The 22,424-nt window shown below is 38.2% G+C and overlaps 1 protein-coding gene across 1 annotated transcript in view; it reads right to left on the bottom strand.

Moving 5' to 3' along the window:
• The window catches only part of PDE11A (phosphodiesterase 11A), a 191,312-nt gene that overhangs the window by 153,118 nt on the left and 15,770 nt on the right, over positions 1-22,424 (bottom strand). Inside the window, exon 2 of the mRNA XM_067549179.1 lies at positions 10,814-10,972. Within this exon, the coding sequence (XP_067405280.1) occupies positions 10,814-10,972 (159 nt within the window). The remainder of the gene's footprint in view (positions 1-10,813; positions 10,973-22,424) is intronic.

Genomic DNA, 22,424 nt, shown 5'->3' with positions numbered 1-22,424 from the left:
ATAATTAATGCGCTCACACATGGTTTTGACAAAGCATCCTAACATTAATGTCCTTTCTGGTTCCCCTGCCTGTATCACTAAGCTGAGCAAAGGGAATTCTTATATAGCACACTTCAGTTATTCTGTCATATAAAGCATGCAACATTTTTCTGTTAATCTTTAGCCTTTATACATGATTATAAACAATGTGACTATTTCTGACAATTACAACAATGTTGTGACTGCAAAAATGTAATCCTATTTTTTTTAAGTCTAGTTAAATGTCTGCATGCCAAGGGGATAAAGTGAAGGGATTGGTTTTCTGTATAATGGTCTGAAGGAAATTAGCCAATTAAGTTGCTAATGATAACTAACTTAATGTTCACATAATTCAAGCTGGTTGAAATTTTGAAATCTGTAATCTGGACACACAACAATTTGTAGCCTTGTTGACTAAGTGTCAGTGGTAATCTGACAAATTGTACCTTGTGTTCTATGCTCCATCACTAATAGCATGACACTTCACAACATTCACAACCAATTAGAGCGCTCTGAAATCTTTCCTAAGGACAATAACAGATTTTTTGCTAAAATTGGCCTGCTTTACTGAATGTTAATTATGTTAATTGATGAACAAAACAGGGGCTTCTGTTGTGTTGTGGAGATGCAGCATCATCAAAACATCAATGAGATTCTGCCCTCACTTTCAAAAGCAATTCTGGACATAGATGTCAGTCAATGATACGACAGCAAGAACAATTAATTCATTACCCGTTTTTCAGTGAAGTATTCCAACATATGGTCCAAATCTTTCCTCCTCCCCCAGGTCACAAGGGAACTGAGGCAACAGGGAGCAGGATGCTGGGACCCCATGAAGAGAAGGGACCACATCAGTGGCATGGAATTCTGCTCCAGGGGGAGTTCCTCATTTTTAAGGGTGATGGAATAGGATAAAGACTGGGGGATTTACATCGCAGATCCTTGGCCATCCTCCCACATAGAAGGGAATAATATCCATTGTGAAGGCTACTGCATCCTTAACACTGTAATCATAGCCACTGACATCCTGCTCAAACCCCCCAGATGGGCAATTCTACAGACTAGGGGCAGGAGTCTATTCCTTTTGGTGTAACATCAATGGAATTGTTCATCAAATTCAAATCAGTGGCAATTATGCAAAGTCGCCACCAACGTGCAAAATTAGCCTACAGAACCTTTTATTATAGGGAACACTGACCATATTTTAAAAAACGTTTATCAATGCATTTTTTGTGAAAGTTTTTTGCTGTTTTCTATTGAGATCTAATTACCAGTGATATGGGAGAAGGAAAGAACTCAACTTGACTCTAAGATCTCAGGCTGAGTTTGTAGGTTTGACATTTGGTGGGCGGGAGGGAGATCTCTATTTGTAAAGAATACCTGAGGTGAAAACTGAGACAGCGAATCTGTACCACAGCCAAGTAATATAGGTATAATTACAGTTTTCAAATGAAGCCTGAAGGTCAGAGGTTGATTTGATTGGTTAGCACAGTGATTTGCTAAGTAGTTTTCAGTACCCCATCATGTAATCTTCAGCAACAGTATCATTATTCCAGTGGGAAATATTTTTGATAGCAATAACTGTTGTGTGAACATTTCACTCTGCCCCCAGAGGTGGGAAATGCTATTGTCTAAAAATATGTACCAGTCCTTGTAGTTATTATGGAGAACAGCTATTGGGAATGGAGCAGACTGAAGTTCAGAAAAATACATCACTAAAAGTCTTTAAATTGTCCCAACAGACCCGTGGGGCAGATCTCAAATAATCAGCAGAAAATAAGGCTTACTTCAGCTACAGCCTAGGAAGGTTTTCTCTACATGCTTCTATAACTAGGCATTGGTTTCAATACATAATTTTGTTGGTGCAAACAGATTTTTTTCCCCAAAAGCAAGAGTGGCTTGGCCCAATTAATTTGGTTGTTTTTTTTTTACTAGTGAATATGAAGACTAGTTGAGGTGCTAAATTAATTTCACCCCTTACATGAGATAATAAGAATACTTCTGTGCACGTAATGGCTTCAAACCATTATACAGACAACTAATCCTTGTGCCAGCTCTGAGATAGTATGCATTTTGTGGGATTTATATCAGTGAAGAGGAAGACATAGGCCTTGTCTATGCTAGAAAATATTACCAGCAAAAGTTCTGCTGGCATGCTGCTACTGACAAAGTATTTATAGATCAAGAACGGTTAATCTATATAACATACCAATTAGGCAGTGCCACATCTGGTACTATAAGGCCTTGCCTACTTGGGGATATTGATCAGAATAACTACTAAGGAATTAAGATCATAAAGTGGAGTAATTATTCAAGAATAAAAGTGACTTTTATTCTGGAACAGATAATTCACATTTGAAGCTATTCTAGTCAATTTCACTGTGTAGTCAAAGACCAAGAGACTTAACACAGCATAGATGAAAAACTGTTTTGTGACATGTCTACCAATAAAGTAGAAGGCAAACCACAAACTGATGTAGTTTCTACTGCTTTCTCTTTTTAATAATAGCATTTGTCATCTTCAGAAGAATCTAGAAACACTAACTCTATCAACTGTTCCAATATCAATGAGTGATAGCTTAAGTTTTCCTTTGTCTACATTACCACTTATGTTGCCCAGGGATGTGAAAAAACATAACCTGAGTAACATAAGTTACACTCACATAAGCCCCAGTGTAGACAGCACTATGTCGGCAGGAGAGCTGCTACCGCAGCTCGTTAGGCCTGGTTTAATTATCTCGACAGGAGAGCTCCCTCCTGTCAGCATAGAGCGGCCACTGTAAGCTCTCTAGCGTAGACAGGGCCTAACATAGGTAAATGACTTAGAATCATAGAAGATTAGATTAGAAGGGACCTCAGGAGGTCATCTAGTCCAACCCCTGCTCAAAGCAGGACCAAACCCAACTGAATCATCCCAGCCAGGACTTTGTCAAGCCGCAACTTAAAAACCTTAAGGATAGAGATTCCACAACCTCTCTAGGTAACCCATTCCACTGCTTCACCACCCTCCTACTGAAAAACATTTTCCTAATATCCAATAGACCCCCCCCCCACTGCAACTTGAGACCATTGCTCCTTGTTCCATCATCTACTACCACTGAGAATAGCCTAGCTCCATCCTCCCTGGAACCCCCTTTCAGGTAGTTAAAGGCTGCTATCAAAAATCCCCCCTCCTTCTTCTCTGTTGCAGACTAAACAAGCCTAGTTACCTCAGCCTCTCCTCATAAGTCATATGCTCCAGCCCCCTAATAATTTGTATTGCCCTCTGCGGGCCTCTCTCCAATTTGTCCACATCCTTCCTGTAGTAGGGAGAGGGAGGGCCCAAAACTGGACACATTACTCCAAATGTGGCCTCACCAGTGCTGAATAGAGGGGAATAATCACTTCCCTCGATCTACTGGCGATGCTCCTACTAATGCAGCCCAATATGCCATTAGCCTTCTTGGCAATAAGGGAACACTGTTGACTCGTATCCAGCTTCCTGTCCATTGTAACCCCCAGGTCCTTTTCTGCCTAACTGCTGCCTACCCAGTTTCTGCCAAACTTATTCAAGGCCACACTGGCTGGACAGTCTGGATCACAACTAAGGGCTTCTAGTCTTTTTTCTGAGACCTCTAAACTACTCTCTATACACCTGAGGATAGTAAATATGGCTACATGGAGGACAAGAAAAGGAGTTCTGTGATCTTTGTCCTGTGTAATATTTTACTCAACGCACTAAGAGAACAACCTTTTGCATTAACTATTATTACCTTAGTCTTCTAGCACAAACAGAAAAGTATGCTTGAGGTAACTTTAGTTCCAGTTGGGAAAATATACTGAGTAAATCCAGGCAGGAGACCAATTAAGGAACCCATTCCATATTTGTCTGCAAGAATAAGGCCTCTTGAACCAATAATACCAGAAAGCTGACCATATGCTTTAGCTGTACAGAGCTGGAAAATCTTCCCAGAGCTCGATCTTAATAGCAGGCACAGGGAAATCTAAAATGACTTCTGTTACCATGAGCATGCTTCAAAATCTGCAGACAATAAGAAGAAATACCTGCAGATCCCCTCACTAGTACGATTTAGCCCTAAATGCAACTGAAAACTTCATGATTATATTCTTCTTTAAAAAAAAGTTTGTCTCCGTGAATTGATCCTTCCCTCTCACAACTCTTCTGGAATTTTACTAAAACAAAATCGCTGTTAAGACAATCCATACTAGGGGTAATTTTGATTTAAATGAACAAAACTAAATTGCCAAGCAGTACACAAGGAAGCAGAGTTGCTTCACTGTTAACGTTCCCAGATGTCCTAGTGGACATAATTACTTAATGTTATTAAATTCTGTACAACACCTCTCAAGAAAGGGCATTGATTTCCCATGTTCAACATACCACAATCATTTGTAATGTATTTACAAGAGCTATTCCCACAACCTGCCAAACATGACAGTAAATAGTCCCCATGTGATCTCAAGCAATGGTGTATAAACAACTGTGGCTTTCAGGTTGCAGATAGCCTGTGGCCCCCTCAATTTCTGCAGATTTTACTATCATTATAAATGAGAGCTTAACTTCTCTAGTTTTTATGGAGTTGTGAAGAAAGTCCTTAATGTAAACCTGGTAATGGTGTCTTCCTGAGTTTATAGTCAGATAACTCAAAACAATTGTTCCAAAAGAGGGGTGACCTTCCTGTGACAGATATGCAATATCCTAGATAAACCTTACTGAATTAAATGTAATATTTTTGGGGTCCACTGTATTCAAAATGCAATTGCTTGTGTCATTGTGATATGCAACTTCTGTAGGAGGAGGGGGATGCTAATGTTGTTCCTCCAGTTATCTGTACCTTTGAAACTTTGCCCTGGGGAGGGGACCCATTGTCTGGCTGACTACCTATTCACTAGTCACTTCAAAGTTTCAAACAGGATTCTCTAGGGACCAACAGCCAAACAAAGGACTCTTGAATAAATACTTGGAGTGTAAATTGACTCAGAGTCTTCGTTCTAATCCACCAAATGGACAGGACCTCTGATCCACATAGCTACCTAGTCCTTAGGAAAGGGCTGGAAGGATTGATACTGACCAGAGCTCTTGCGGAGACTGAGAGGAGGAAGGAGATAATCTCTGGCTATCTTATAAGCATTCATGTCGATTTTATTTTTAATATTTTTTTCAGTAGTGTTTTTACTTTAAACATAAAATAGACCTGCTTAGAAATAACTGTGTAGTAACTTATAAATGGGGCAATTACACTAGAGAAAGTTAACAAGTTAGACAGCCTGTCTTTGCTGGGAGTAACACAGTGAATGCAGAGAATTGTCAGTCTAGTCTAGTCACAAGGGAGAGTCAGGTCGCCACCCAAGAGACATGACATCTTATAAATTTCCTTGATGCAATATTTGATTTATACTGATGTAACATATCAGAAGACTCTAGTTAGAAAACTAGAAATGGACATAAAGGAGCATTCAGTAGTCTAAATTAGACTTTCAAACTTGTGTTAGGATGAGTCTCTCACCGTGTTTACTAATGTCTAGAAGACGCAAAAGATTATACCAGGATAATACCAGAAATGCAAACAGATGTTTTGTTTCTCGTTATGCCTTCCCAGGCCACCCACTGTTCCATATTCAGAAAATAAATTTTACAATTCTAATTTAATATAAACTATTAATGTAAATTAATATAATCTACTATGAAAATAAGTAAAAGTAGTAAATATCAGCCTCTTCTCCTAAAAAGTAGTGGACTCCACTACAGCTTTACATATGTAATAAACATGCTCTTATAAACAAAGCCATCTACGTTTTGGTCATATTAAATTAGAATTGCCCTGCAGGCAGGAGCTCTGGCTGATCACTGGCCACTGAACTTCAAGTGGAAGAGGAAACTTCAAGTGGAGTGTTGTCCTACTGCCAGTAACTGACAGGTCCAGTTCTGCCCATAAGCTCAAAGAAGATGAAGGACCCATTGTGAAGGATCTGGGCCCTTACCAGAAAGAAGGAAAGAAATGCATCACACATTGAACAACATTCACTATGTATGGAAAATTCACTCTGACACACTATTAATACTATCTTATTCGCACAGCTGCCATAGATTTCACAGAAATAGGAAATTAAACATTTGCTGTGAAAACAGAATTTCACTTTTTTTACAGAGATTTTTAGAACATTGCACCTGTTTACATATGGTAAATTATAAACCTGGTTGCAGCTTGGGGGAAAAAAACAATTAAGAAAAATACAAAAAACAATGCTAGCATCTAGTTAATTCTAATTGAAAATATAATTGTTTTCTATCGAATCAAGACACTAATGGCCACAAGTGTTGTTTCATCATGCAGTTTAGTCTTCAGGTTTTGAAAAAGACTATTTCTTGATTTCTTTATATAATTCCGGGAGGAAAAAATAGCACAAAAGGGAAAAAACATACCTTAAATGTGGGGAGTTGTTTGTTTACCAGTTTCATTTTAAATTTGTTACAATATATTTCATTGTTGGGAACAATGACACCATCCAATCAATATATAGCTGAATTTAGTTCATTTGCATACTGGAATCCAATATGTTAAAACCATGAATGGTCAAACCAACCCTTAAGAAAGAACTAGCCTGCACACCTTCCTTTTCTCTTCTGAATCACCTGAATATTTAGAAAGGTTTAAATAAGTTCTGGAAAGCACTGCCCTGTTCTCTTCCTCAACTTTAACAAGCCCCCACCCCCCCATGTTTGCTGATACTATAACAAGGCTTGCATGCTAAATCCTGTGGAATGTTTTGTCAAAATCCCATGTACTCTGTGTAGCTTCATCGATGCGTGTAATGCATTTGAGGTTACCACAGCCTGAGGAAATTCAAGAGTACAGAAGATTTAAACAGAACAGCATAAGAGATCCAGCACAGGGGCTGCTAGATCTCATTAAATCTAAGCTGTATTATAGGGCATTATTTTCCCAAATATATTTTCATTTATTTTTTCTTAAGAATCTATGTGTGACAGAGCCCCTTTAATGTAGTCCTAAGAGCTATGACATACTGTCTTAGAATTCTAACACTTCTTTAAATGATTAGTAGAAAGATAGTACAAAAGGTAGCAAATAAGAAATAAACAAATAGCACTGATTTTACATGACATCTAATAGTCAAAACATTGAATGCAAATACAGTAATGGTAGAACCCAAGAAATTGGTATGAAATATTTACATCTATCTACATCCAATACACAATTCACATTCATGAAGCTGATAGTTTATCAGTTATTCCTATGGATAATTGTATGTGCTGTTGACATATGTAACATCAAAAATTATAGGCCAGCTGTTAGGGCAATTCCCTTTATGCAGGAACAATTTGCACCCACAAGAATGGTTGTGCAGAAATCTTTTTAAGAAAAAAGGAACCTTGCAGTTGATTTTTCAAGCAGCTACTGCTTCTTTTATTCACTTGTGGCTAAGCACTGTAACAGACAGGGCTAGTTTTATAATTGAAGTTTCCTGAGTTTATACAATATGACCAAGATTTTCAAGAATAACTAGCAATTTTGCCTCTAATGACAGCTGCCCAATTTGTGATACCTTAAGAGGGTTTGATTTTCAGAAAACACCGAGTACCTACACTCTGAAAATCTGGCCCCTTTAAGGTACCTCAAGTTGGGCACCCAAAAACTGAGGCCCCCAAATCACAAGTCACTTCTCCAAATCTTTGCCTAAAGTTAGAACTAGAGCACCTTATTGTCATTTGTTCAGACACATTATGTTTTGTTTTGTGTTTTTTGTAAGGTACAGGGGAAACATTAGTGTTTGTAAGATTCCCACATGAGGAAAAGATATCTTCAGTGCAGAGCTTGAATGTTTTCTCCTTCTTGCCAGATCTGGTGCTGCTGACGTAGACAGGAATGCTGCTCTGTCACTCCTACGCACTGCAAGGAAACCAGCTAACCAGCAGTACATCTCAGTTACACAAATCCACTGCAGTGAACATTTTATGTGGTTTTCTTTTTATACAATTAATTACTAACATAACTAGGTTATGTTAACTAGGTTATGTTAGTGGCTAAAATGAGGAGCAGCCAGTGGCAGATGATTTTTTTATTTTGTTTAAACCACACAGTATCTCTAAATTATTTGGGACCTTCAAAGTGTGCATCTTTGTTAGCTTATTTAACAATGGAAATATTTTCTGTTGTTATATCCTCTCTTCTTCTATATGTTGTACTCACTTGTTGTGTATAAATTAGAACGCTGATATCCAAATTCCAGTTTTTCAAAATGGTCAAAACAGTGTGATCTGAATGAAAATGAAAAGCCAGAAGCTTAACCCAACAGTTGCCAGTCAGATCAAATAAGCACCAGATTAGAAAATAAAATGGAAAGAAATTTAAAACAAAGTAAACGAAATGGGTACAGTTACATCTGCTGGAAATGAAAATAAATGAGGACTGAGAGCGCACAAGCTACACCTGGTGCACAAAACTGATGTCACTCAACATATCTATTGGACTGTCTCCACCTCCTGGCAAGGAGGTGTAACCATATCTCTCAGAAATACAGAGAAATAGCTGTTCATCCACGTTTCCGATCAAAGATATCTGACAGCTACTATCAGTTGCAAAAATAACAGCTATTCCTCCCTTTCTCATCTTTAATATCTAGCCAGTTATTAGTTTAAGTTGGTATTTTCCCTCCTGGACTGCCAAAAGATTCCATCACATAAAGATACCTCAGAAAGGCAATAAGTTTCTAATTACACACCAAATCAAAGAGATACTGATGCTATCGACAGACATTATTCATATTTAAATTCATATTATTATCCTCACTAGTCACACAACAGTTCTTATGATGACTCCCTTTTTTCAGCAACAATTTTATTGCTGTGCACTGTACTCTATTTATAATAAACATAAAAATATATAAATCTAATGAGAACAAATCATATAAAACTGATTTAAAAAAATGAGACTCACAGTACCATACTTACTACACACAATTACAGGAAACCATTTTTTATTTATGAAGCATTTCACACAGTACACAACTTACATTAGTTTCAGTTTCCTAATTCATTTCACTCATGTCTGATCATTCTCCATTCTAGAAACCATCACCACCTATTTAGGAGATAAGCCAAGGAGGCAGGAATTTTTCTTTACAACAGACCTTATTATTTATCCTGCAGTAAATACAGTACTTCCTCTTATTGTCATGGCACAATAATGTCAACATATATATTATACCACTGGCACAAACAGAATTCTCAATACTTCTAGATAATAAACTCTTCAGGGCGTGGTCTGTACCGCAGCCAGCAGGGAAGCTCAATCCTGATTAAATACATACACATGAGCCTCCTCATTACTGGCTTGGAGGTGACTCCCCTTACCCTCTCCTAACCCTGAACTACATTTTAAACAGTCGAGTCCATGCAACTCCAAAAAATGGAAATCTATGGAGACAATTTCATGAAGAAATACCAATATGTATCATTAGATGTACAATAGAGTGTGTTTGGCCTGTAGCTATATTATAGAAACCACAAACAATGACTTATTCTTTCTCAGCAAATTTAAATATACAATATTTTAATGCTAATCTGTCATACTACAAAACTACATCTTGCCTAACAAGCAGAAATCTTTTGTTAACCTTTGCAGAGTTCATTCCTTCTCTAAGGCCTTGTCTACACTAGAAAATTGTTCCTAAAATTTCCCACCACTGCTATCCCCAGCGCAGCTTCACTAGTGGGAACTCTAGTGCAGACAAAACCCTGATGGCCAACAGCATTTTGAGCAATATCGTGCAGAGTTGCTGAGTGGTGTTACAGGATGCTTAATACACTAGCCACCTAGAATCCTGTCCACCAACCAGAACACACCACTTTAAATCCTAAATTACTAGTGCTCCCATTGGTGGAACTGAACCAGTGATAGCAGTAGTGTGAAATCTTAGCAAACAGTGTCTAGTGTAAACATAGTCATACGATCATGTCAAAAAGACCAAATTTACTATAAGATAAAAAAGATCATTATTAATAAACGCCCTCCAACTTAATATGGCTATTTAATGCAACTACCCTGAATAAATTTAAATAGTCTAAGCAAATGTTTGTTATTCAAAAGCAATTCATATTTCTGTTAAGTTGTTGGCATGTTAAGCTCTGAAACATTTTTGTTAATCATTTTGCATTAGTAATTATGGGTAATGGTATTTTCTGCAATCACAGGTTAATACAGAGACGATGTACTATCAACTGTGGTGATGATACCAGACACACACAAAAATAGCATTTGAATTTTCATTCCTACATCAAGGCTCTATTATATATGAATTAACGAAAGATGATATACACAAACTCCGATTTTCTTGAAAAATGCTAACTGATAAAAGTAGAACACTGGGACTTGACCTCATGAAATAAGAAACAGTTAGTGTTGAGCTCATTGCTGTAGGGTTACAATTATATCCACTTTATCACAAAGCTAAGCGAGCAACACTTTGTTATTAGTTCTACCTAGACAATGATGGAAGAGTTGAGAAAACAGATTCTCAATTAGAAAGCCTAATTAGATTTGTTGAAGCAAGGTACAAACTGATCTTACAATATGAATACATCCAAAACTTATAATGAATACATGAGAAACAAAGGAATGTTGTAAGTTCTCACAATATGATTTTAGCACCACAGAGAAAATTCATTATGAACAAGGTGGGTTCTCTTACAAAATAGGAGAATTGATCATTAATAGTGGAAGGATTTTCTCAAGCTTCCAGGGAAACGAAGCATAGAAAATAAATGTAATCTTACTTTTTCATCATCGTCAGTAAAAGGAGCACCACCAGGAGTTTTATTTATAGCTTGAGCAACACCAATAATCTCTCCATCGCTGTTTCTTATGGGCATACACAACAATGACTTTGTCTTGTATCCAGTCAGTTTGTCAATCTCATCATTAAAGCGACGATCCTACACAGGGAAATAAGGGAAATATTACCATGTGCATCTTATACTTCTGAGTTTTCTTCAAGGAAAAATGTTTATTGAATATCTTCTTCACTCAATGTCTTTTTTTAACAGTGACATTATATAGGTACTTTATTCCCTATTATCATAGCATACCTAATAGTTGTTTTCCATAGTTAATATAGTGCAAGAGATAAACTTCCTTATTAGGATGTTCCAAGTACAAGATGTAATACACCTTTTTGCAGAAGGTTAGCACAAGACCTATGCATCATTTAAACCCTCAAAATAGGGCACAAGGGTAGACTTCATCCTTAAGGAGAAGAACAGAAGACCCCAAGAAGAGAGTGGGAGAAGAAAACTCAAGAAGCATTAAAAAGGAAAGATTGTGAGGAACATAAGTAACAGCACAGCAGAGCTGTGCCTTTGAGAAGGAAACCAGAAGCAGCATCTCTTTCTACTTCAACATTCCCTTATATTCCTTCTCTCTTTCATCCTGAAGCCAGGACAAATGAGCATTACCTCTCATCTCCGAGGACAAAAATAGAGCCATTGTCATCTTCCTGCACCTCCTCTTCTGAAAAAAAGAGTGCTCTAAGTCTCTCCTTCTAGCCATGCAGCTTCCACCAAGTTGGGTTCATTTTCCTCAGTGATCCCCAATGTGCTTAAGAATTGAGTTCTCCTGTGATTCATTCGCTCTGTCTTTCATGGGATCCAGCCCTGAACATATTTGTTCTCTTAATCTCATTAATTTATAATAACCTTAATTATCATAATCGTTACACGTAACCACATCAGATAAAAACTTCAGACAGAAATGCCATTTTTAAGTTGATACCTTTAAGCTTATGTTTGCCAGGTTGCTATATTCAAACTGCACTATGAGTTATGAAACAATGAAAGATTTCATAGAGACCATCTGAACAGAACAGATGTTCAACAATGTAAGATTAGCTACCAATATTTTCAAAGTGGTGCCCACAGCTTAGCTACAATTAATGTCCAACTAAATCCCACTGCAGCACATTAAAAATGTAGGGGCAAATACCGTTAACCTGAATGTTCTTAAAATATAGTATCCATTAACTGGCTTTAATTTTTACTTCAATTTGTAGAGTTCCCATGGGTATGTTTTCAGTATAGTGTGCAGGGATTTCACAGCACAACTCTCATTAACGTTAATGGGAGCAGTGTGACTGAATCTTCACAATGAAAATGCATCCCTAAGCGTTACATGGCAAGTAGTGATTACTTATTGAAGCAATTTGCAAACTTAATTTCTTGCCATTTTGTTTATTTTTACTTTATATAGTATATAATTTTATACTTTATATACACTTTATACCAGGCATTCTATCTTACATTATATAGACCAGGTATTTATATATATTAAAATGGATGTGGAGAATGCATTTTTAGTATTATTAAGTCACACTCTCATCTATACACTGTCACTTAGTTTTTATACCCTAGGATTTCATGAACGTCTGTTATTGAATGTTTGTATATAATTTCCAGATCATAAACTGAATAACATTAACAATAAAAGTACATTTAAAATTCCCATAGGAAATCATATAAAAACATGTACTTTCTCTGAGAAATTTGGATGGTGTATTTAATGCTTATCTGAATCTACATTGTAAACATAAGGGACTTCTCCCAATAGGATAATAGAAATCAAGGTGTGACTTATTTTTAAATCCAAGTAACACAGAATTGGAGACAGCATACTAAACAATATACCAAAATCAAAATGCTAAGATTTCATCTATGACAAAATATTTGTAAGTATTTTTGTACTATTAATTTTTAAATCTAAGATAGCATGTCCACTAATCCTCATTAAAGATGGATGTAAATGAGAGCTAAACATATGGTAATACTTGTCCCTTCAAATCACTAGAAGATGACAACTTTCAAGATTGAAATGTGAAATAATTCAATAGAAACTAGAACTGTTTTTACAGCTAACAATTTGATTTTGTTTTTCTACAAGGAAGCACCCATGCATTGTTTCGTTCCCATTCCAAGTGAGGTCAGAATGGTGAATACTATCTCCAAGAGGCATTCAGATACTCCAGTGATGAGTATAGATACATAAAAGAAATTAACAAACACAAAGTGCATAGCCACAGGGCCTCATTACAGGGATGTAATTAGAAGTGTGAATCAAATATAATTAGGAAGAGGATATTAAAAGGGTATGTAAACCAACTACAGTTTAATCTTTATTACGAAATAATTTAATCACTGTACAGACCATTTTTTCTGAAGAAGTTATCTGATGAAGATAAGAGATCTAATTAATAGTGCTGGGCAATGTATGCATGCTGGACTATGTGGGGTACTTTACTAATAGCCTATGCAAGCTTTTTCTTTCCCAAAGATGGAAATTGCTGGTTTTGACCAAATCCTCTTTGTGTTTTCACATTAGGTTTGGTTTATTAAGGAAGTTTTGGCATGTTACATGAGATCTAATATTCATAGTGGGATTATAGGACTCTAATACAATATCAAATCTTTCTGGAAAGCAGAGATTTAAACATATTTAGATTTTTCCATCTGGAATTCAATGTATATATTCAGACTGTAAATTCTGCAGACAGAGCCCCCACATGGGCGGAAAAAAGGGTACAGTTTACAAGGGCCTGGAGGCCCTGGGGGGCACGGCTCAGGCTGCAAGCCCCATTACCATGAGGAAAAAATTGAAGCTAAATTGTAGATCATGCCTGAGGATATTTATAGAAACTTATTTCCCTATATCTATGTATCTATTGTCCAGATCTTGTGAGATTTGCTGGAGCCAATCAGAAGCAGTGTTAGAGCAGTCTCAAGCAACATTCTGAACAATGAGTTGCTGGGCCTCCTGGCCCAGTCCAGGCCCTTCTCTAGAATAGCGAGTGTGTGTTTGTGCAGTTAAACTAGGACTTGTAGTTTAAGACTTAGAGACAGAGAAATTTGTGCTCCTCTCTGTGACATGGTCTATCATATCAAGATCAAGACCTACCAGTTCTTGAATTCCTTGTGCATAGGCAGGAGGGAGAGACAGCTGGTGGGAGGGGCAAAGCAAAGCACCATAGGACAGTGGGAGCCAGTGCTGCTGCTGCTTCTGGTAGGATTTGCAGGCTCGAAATATATGTGAGTTAAGTGTCTAATTCAGTCACAGTCACACACACACCCCATACTGCCATGTCTGGTGGTGTCTATAAATACAAATCAGGCAGCCAGAAATGTAAGGAGGTAAAAGAAAAGGAACTAAAAGAAGCTAAAGGACACCAATCTATCCTCCCGTTTTTCAAATCAAACAAGGCCTTTCTGCAGTCAGGCAATATTCTAACTAGGGAAGCAGATGAACAAAATCAAGATGAAAATGATTTCAATATAGAAACTGTGTCTGTGGCACTGGCAATTGATGACAACAAAAAGCTGCCATAACATGCATCATGTCATGTGACTCCCATCTAATGCTTGAAGAGTGTCAGGTAGTATCACCATTAGCACCACCACATTAAGAAGATTTACAAGAAGCAGGAAAGAGTAGTGCTACACTCTCTGATTCTTGTCTTTTCAAAGATCCAGACTTGTGGCCTGAAAAGCCACAAAGCTTGCGGCCCGAAAAGAACAGTTAAGCCACCTAGCTATCTTCTCTTGCAAGTTCACACTCAGTAGACAAATTGACTTTGGGGGGGGGGGGGCGGCTAATTCATGGTTTTGCAATGAAAAAGACCACAAAAATAAAGCTTTAAAGTTAATTGGCCTAATTATAAAATGTTTGCAGTCACATTGGTCCACTAGAATAAAAAAATCAAGACACTGACAGGATATAATACCTTTATAATGACCAAAAAGTTACAAAATAATCAGCAAACCTGTAGGACTCTCAGGCTGGGTGTTATGTTAAACAAAAATAGCAAAGGGGGGAGGAGGGGCATTTTTCAGAAATGTAGAATATGAAACAGTAATTTCAGAATTCAAACTTTTTTCATGACTCATGAGATTGTATGTATGGGATGAGGGATTGTGATGTGTGTGGGAGGGGGCCCATGTTACAAATTTGTACTGGGCCTGAAAAAATTATGCTTGGGCCCTGTCTGCAGAGCAGGGGCCTTGACTTCTGACTCGTCTGTAATGTGTTGAATACATTTTGGCCCTATATCAGGAATAAGAAGAAAGCTCTAAATATGAATTCTCTAATACATTTAAAAATATTTCTGGTCTCATGTGAAAAAAAGATGAATTCACTGATAATCATACTCATGTAAAATGTTGGTCCTAAAAGACAATATGCTACATTATCTTTAGTACTTACAAATGAGTAGTGTAATTCCTTTTGTTTAGGGAAAAAACTAAATTCAAGCTGGAGAAAATTCATGCAGGTACAGAAAACCCTGTGACGAGGTGTATCATCCCTGCACTGGCAACGCGGGGGTTTATATAGACTGTTGTGGGCCCAAGAGGCCACAGCTAATCCCCCTCGTGAGCAGAGGGAGGATATAAAAGGAAGCAGCTCAGCTCAGTCTGAGCTGGCTGAGGAGGAGACTGGATGTGCACTGCAGGCTCCTGCGAAGAAGCTGCCGAGACTCCGGACTTCCAAGACTGAGTATCCTGACTACACCGAGGGGAACCAGTTGACCACAGGGACTGAGAGAGACACGAAGCCACTGCCAGCAGAGGAGAAGCCCAAAGTAGGCCTAAGGGCAGGAAGCGACTCAGGGCATGTGTTTGGGGACATGAAGACCTGAACCCTGCATTGGGGTAATTGGTTTCATAGGGCCCTGGGTCAGAACCTGTTGGAGTAGGATAGGCTCGGGTTACATACACTTGCCACTAAGCATTGCTGCGGCCAGAGAGAGGGTGGCACTTTGGATTTGTGCTACTATGTGCCTTCGACTCTTACCCTAGGTGCTACAGAGGGGATGGCCCCCTCAAACCTCTGCTACCTCCCCTGATAGATCCACACAAGGCCCTCCACATCAACTTATGCCTTAAAGTACGGCTGAGCACGGGGAGCTGTGGCCAGGCAGCCACACCAGGTACATAGGCGCTCCTTGAATTCTGTGGCTACGGAATCTGTGTTTGTCCTGCACAGGCGATTGCAGAAAGTGGTGTAGTTGCAATGTCCACCTCCACGTCCAACCATTGTATACTTCATCCGCATAAAACCTGATTATTCGGATTTTAGGCCAGGGACATAAATTTAACCTTTTTCGAACAAAACTAAAGTTGTGCCCTCAGTGCTACCATACCTTGATGAAAAATTGAGTTTTCACAGATGGAAGAATTTAAGAAATTGGAATTGACATATTTATTATCAGAAATGATAATCTGATGGACAGAAAACAAAATTTTAAAAATGCAATACATTAAATCCTGCAGCACCTTCAGTTCCCCACTTGAGCATCTTCAGGTCTAAAGTGAATTTAACAATTTACACTGACTTAAAATCTTGTTCTTTCCTGTTGGCTTGATATTCTTCACTTCATCTAAATCTACAATTTTCCCAAATACTGCTATTGTTCCTGAAAGTTTTCAGGGAACTTTGCCACATGTCCATACCATGGTCTAAAAATTGTAAAACATGAGCTCTTTCTTTCTTGGCTGGATCAGTCTATAGCTGAATCAATCATCAGCAGTCTCTAATTTAATCTATACACTGAGGTAGGTTCTGACTGGAGATTTATTTCTAATCAGGATATCCTTCTAGAAGGGTGCTCTCAGGAGCTCCCCGGGGACTCTAGTTAAAATTCAGACCCCAAGCTGAAGGGAAGGTTGATATTTTCTTACTTCTGATGAAGCTCACTGTTTTTCTACCTATCTACAACTAAATCATCCCTAACAGAGTTGACAATGCTGGAGTTCATAAAAGTATTTCTCAAAGCAAGTATTTTGCCTTTTGAATAAACCAGATTGCACCAAATGGCAGGAAGTTAAAAGAAAAATTCTGAGGATGTCCTCCTTCACACCCCAATATCACTGCACGGTCCTACTCCCACTGCCCACATCTAATTAAACAAACTGAACACTGCTATCTCATCAATACACTCAAGATATTTTTCAGGAATAGGTTATAAAGATTTCCAGCAAAATGCACCACCTTTGCCAGCAATGTTGCCTCTTTTCTTTATCATACTTACCAGAATTTAGAGGGGGGAGGAGCAAAGGTCATTTTTGTGGGAGCCTAATGTTAAAATATGGGCAGCACATCCCTGTTATTGCTTCAGAGATGACCATTCCCAAGCCATCCTGTCAGATTAAATGACAGATTTGGGTGGAGTATTGAACTCTGTCACTAGAGTCCATTGTCAACGCCGGTTGGGAATGGATATTAATGGGTGCTGATTTTACAGGCTGAAACACAGGGGAAGAGTCTTCCAGTTGTAATGGATGGCACCATTAGTATTGTTAAAATAGGTGGATGCAGCCTCACAGGAGGGCAGAAGTGCCGTCCGTCCCCCATTTCTTGCCAATCTTCATTAGGGGACTGTACTGGCACAGTACAAGCAGCTCTTTCCCCTCGGATCCATTTCAGTTCTCACATACTCTAACAGGATTAGCATCCATCCCTGTTGGCAACTCTTCTCCCATGTTAGCTGCATGAGCCATACATAGTTCCTGATTAAAAATGACTTGCTCGCTGTGCAGAGCAGCTAGCTGATACATGCTGTGTGGCTGAACTCAAAATGGCAGGCAAACAGGAGAAAAAAATTCTACAAACAAACTACAATGTAGTAAATGTAAAAATAGGAGGGTGGCTTTTGTTTCTGCATTAAATTTCCTATGGACAACTGTTAGTATTGCGAAACCTTAAACCAAGCATGGGTTCTCACCATTCCATGAGCCTCCTCACCATATATAGACACATTCTCTCTGTATATTGGTACAGTAACTAAATGAAGATGTGTCTCCCTCAGTGCATCATTAAAAGAAGGCCTCCTACAATGGCTACACTGTCTGGATTTTCACTTTGATTTTTAGGCTTTTCTGTCTTTGGATGTGTGGCTAGTAGCCACTGAATGACTATTACTGTACATGTGATCAGAAAAATCTTTCAAAGATGCACTGACTATGTCTCACAATTAATGGAAACATTTATAATGAAATTTACACAAATGTTATCAGAACATATAAGGGGAGCTGACAGCGAAGCCCAGTATTTAGGTTAACTAACACCTCCCATGATAAAAGATTCTTGCGACCTATTTTATATAAATACAATGAAACAACTGAAAGCAAAATTAGCAGTTTAGCAGAGGAAGACTTTAAATAAAGACTGACCAAAATCAGTGCTGGAAACCTTGGAGTTATTTTTAAGTGGACATTTAAATGAGTATTCCTATTGGAGGAAGCCCTGAGTGTTGGTTACACGATATTCCCAAAACAAATGGGCCCGTTGTCACTGATATTGAATTACCAAGAAAAAGCAGGACTTTCAGGAAACTAGTCGATAGGTATATTTATAACTGGGAAGTGATCTGTTTGTGATTGAAAACTTTGACTGCACCCTGGCTTCCTATGCTCAACAATGAAAGACTAACCTGAATGTGATGGATGCATGTATTGAAATTAATATAGCTCCAGAAATACAAGTTGGCATGTATTTTTGCTTTCGCTGGTGCAGTGAACAATATTTAACTTAGTTTGTACCGTATTTAATTTTTATGATTTAAAGTAAAATTGTCTAGACATTTGATTGTGATGCTGAAGAGGAAATCCACAAAACACCTTTAATGATATTGTGACAGTATGAATTGTCATATGTGATGAGAAAAAAATCCCAAGCAGCTGATTCTAATTAACCAGTGGTTTCAGAGGCTGCAAGGAGTAGGAGGGGGTCTGGTATCTATATAAACCTGACCCAGCTCATTCCAGAAGAGGGAGTAAGACAGGCAACATCCAAGAAGACAGTGAAGTTTGAGGATTGTTGTGGGGAGAGGGAATAATCTTGGGAGGAGGAAGAGGCACTGAAACTGGGGAGAACTGGCACAGTCTGGGGCCTAGGAAATTTTGGCCTTGCCTGCGAGGTAGGAGAATTTATGGGGAAATGGAATGAAAGACTAGGTGCTGCTGCTGATAAATGGAATACCAATATACCCCATTTATAAGTATTCCTACATTCTCGTGTCCTTCCTTCCTTACCATTTCTACAGTAGTCCAGTCATGCTGGCCCACCAGGCAATGAGTTGGTGATACTTGTAATAGGAGATTACCTGGAACCCAAATAATTTAGTGATCATCTGTCAATCTTGCTGGGGCTGGAGAATCCACTGGTCCATAGATATATTAAAAGGTGACACTGACCAATCATTCTTAGAAATTAGTATAAATTAGTTGCATTGTGGATTTAGCTCTAAATGGGAGTTTTGATACAAGGATTTTTAAAAAAATATATTTATAGGTGTAAACATAAATCTCACTACTTATTGGGAAAATGTCTTCTTTAAATCATGCTTTCCTGTTGCATGTGACAGTTAGTATGTTATTTCTGTAGTGCTTACAGAAACAGAACATTGTAGTTATCTCAGAAGAGTAACATGAGTGTTAGATCACAAGACATTATTTTCTTCAACCAGCTTAATGAGTTAGACACATATTGAGCTGTTTTAATGCTCCTTCAGGCATTTTTATCCTTCAAAACAGGGATCATAATACTGATCATACCTTGTGTTTCTAAATCACTGTGATCTGTCGCAATCAATGTATCTGGCGTTAATTTGTTTGTTTTAATGCTGTAACTTAATTAGGAGTAGTTCTTCTTCCTTGGACTTTATTTGTGCCTCAGGAGTGTACTAACCGTCCTTTGTTTCTAGAAAGGGTGGGTTACTAAACTGTAATCGTTGATAAAGCAATGAGATTCCCTTGAGTTTCTTGTCTGACAATTTCCTTAACAGAGCCAAAAAATAAGATAAACGACTTTTAATAATGGCATCAAGGTCCCAGTCCTGCATGGTGTTGAGAGCATCCTGCAAACTGCTGAGCACCCTCACAATGACTTCAATAGGAGCTGAGGGCCCTCACTCTCCTAGTAAGAGGCACTCTGCACTACGCAGGATCATTCCTATAAACAGGGTCGTCTTCTGCCTTAAGTCATGTAATAAAGTGGAATGCAGTGCAATTATCACAGAGTAGGCTTTACCAGTTCTGAAAATGAAATACCACAAAGATATTATTTCATCAGGCTAGTGCAACTATTTCTCTATTACATCTCAATTATTATCCAGAATTAATTATTATTGTTGAAATACTAATATGCTTTGCATTATTGAAGAGACAAAACATACACAGTCCCTGCTCCATGGATCTTTGTCTAAAGCAGAATAGTAAACAAGGTGGAATATGATGGAATAACTGGAAATCTTTATATGGCTATTAATATTATTGTTCATTCGCATCTTCTGGGCATCATGAACGAAACGAGCTTTAGGGAAGGATATGAATTAAAACTGGGTGGCAGCTTGACAGGCCAGAATAGGGAGAGCTTTTGTGTATAGGAGTAGGCTTAAGGAAAAGACCTGGACAGCTGCAAGACAAACATATGAATGAAGCAAACATTAAGAAATTATATGGGTTTACCTCAAAATTTCCTTTCTTTGAGTAATAAAGTCTACAGGTCCGTTAAAAGGAGTACTTCAATCTGCTTCCAGTTTGGGGGCAGAATCAAACCTGTTAGTCACTTAGCAGCAGGCAAATGCCCCTCTTCCTGAAGTTCCCTCCCACTGAGACAGATTCAATTACCAAGATAATTCCATTCTATTTTCCTAAATTACGGGGTGTATTAACAATACTTTGAAGAAAAAGCACAATTTCTTCTGCTGCGGAGTATGGGAAAATTCCCTTAATGAAGTAAACACAAATCTTTGTCTATCTATTTCCATCTCTATTCTGGGTGATCTGTTTGTCTGCAGAGTAGGCTGGATCTACAGACCTTAGTACTCCAAGAAAGGAAACTTTCAGGTTCAGTGCCAGGTTAATCAGGCCTAAGAACCACAGCCTCTTCAGCAAGAAAGGCATAAAAAGTATCACTGCTGCTCTTGCTCTATCCTTTGCATGGTCCTGAGGAGCAGTGGAAAAAATGGGAAGTAGCAAAGACCTTCCCCGGCTATGCAAGAGACCATCCATCACTTTGCATCCCAGGGCCTGACACGTGGAGAGGCCACAGTGACAGGACACTTTACTGCTATTTCCAGATGCAAAAAGGTCAATCACCAGCCCACCAAATTGACTTATAATGACTGAGGAAATTTCTAGGTGCAAGTTCCACTCTGTTTAATCCAACTTCTGCCATCATAGTTGTGGTGTTCATCTGCCCTGGTGTGCAGTGCACATAGAGATAGGAAACTGGTCTGACTAGGAGACTTTTTTTCCTCTCTCTTCGTTTGGGTCAATTGTGCGCTCCCTAGTTTATTTATCGCAAAAACGAGAGTCCTGTAGCATTTTAAAGACTAACAAATTTAATTTCTGCAGGCATAAGCTTTCGTGGGCTGTAACCCACTTCTTCAGATGTAAGGAATAGAAATCAGATAGGAGGTATATATATACATCCAAGGGTAAGGAACAACAATGGGAAGGTAGGTATAGATTCTGACTGAATGGACTTTGCTTATACCTACCTTCCCATTGTTGTTCCTTACCCTTGGATGTATATATATACCCCCTATCTGATTTCTATTCCTTACATCTGATGAAGTGGATTACAACCCACGAAAGCTTATGCCTGAAGAAATTGAACTTTAGCTTCTGAAATAATGGGGTGAAAAGGCAGATAAGAAATTTGGTTTCAATGGGCTGCTAGGGAAAAAGGAAGAAAAAAGATAGATTCAAGTAAACAAAATTATTTTTCAGCTGGTATTTATATTGCTGAACCACAAGATATTCACATGAGAGATCACATAGTTATTCAGCTCTTAATTATATTCACATCCTTCTGTCCCCATGTCTTTCCCTCTGTTAGTTGCATCACCTATTGCATCATATCTAATTAGACAGCAAGCACTTGGGATAAGGACTGTCTTCCTAAATATTGGAAGAATGCTTTGGCGCCCTAATCTAGACTGGGGTCTTTAGATGCTACCAGAATATAAGGAATAATAATCTCAAATTTTTGCTTTCGGATTCTATCAATTTTAACCAAAAACCCTGTCAAAAATTAGAGAGTAACTAGATGTGAAACATCTTTTCTTTTTGACAAATTAATTGTATTGACTGCATTTTCATTTAATAAAAATGCAGACATTATGATGTGCAATCTACCATTGGTTTACTAATATAAATTATGCCAAAAAGACGTCTCTGTTTTAATTCCTTTGGCACTATGCAGTTAGAATTTCAGATGCCGGAGACCCATTCAAGTTGGAATTTCACGACTGCCAACAAAAATATAATACATATATCAGGAACAGTCAATGTGGAGGACAAACCTTCTCTTGTCTGAAATTGTTTTTATTGACTGTAAATT

This window comes from Emydura macquarii, unplaced genomic scaffold (assembly GCF_026122565.2).
Source record: "Emydura macquarii macquarii isolate MOO-44397 ecotype Brisbane River unplaced genomic scaffold, CSIRO-AGI_Emac_v2 contig_1253, whole genome shotgun sequence".
NCBI classification, from domain to species: Eukaryota; Metazoa; Chordata; order Testudines; family Chelidae; genus Emydura; species Emydura macquarii.
Note: the sequence above shows the minus strand (reverse complement) of the source record. Positions and strands in the feature narration are given on the sequence as shown.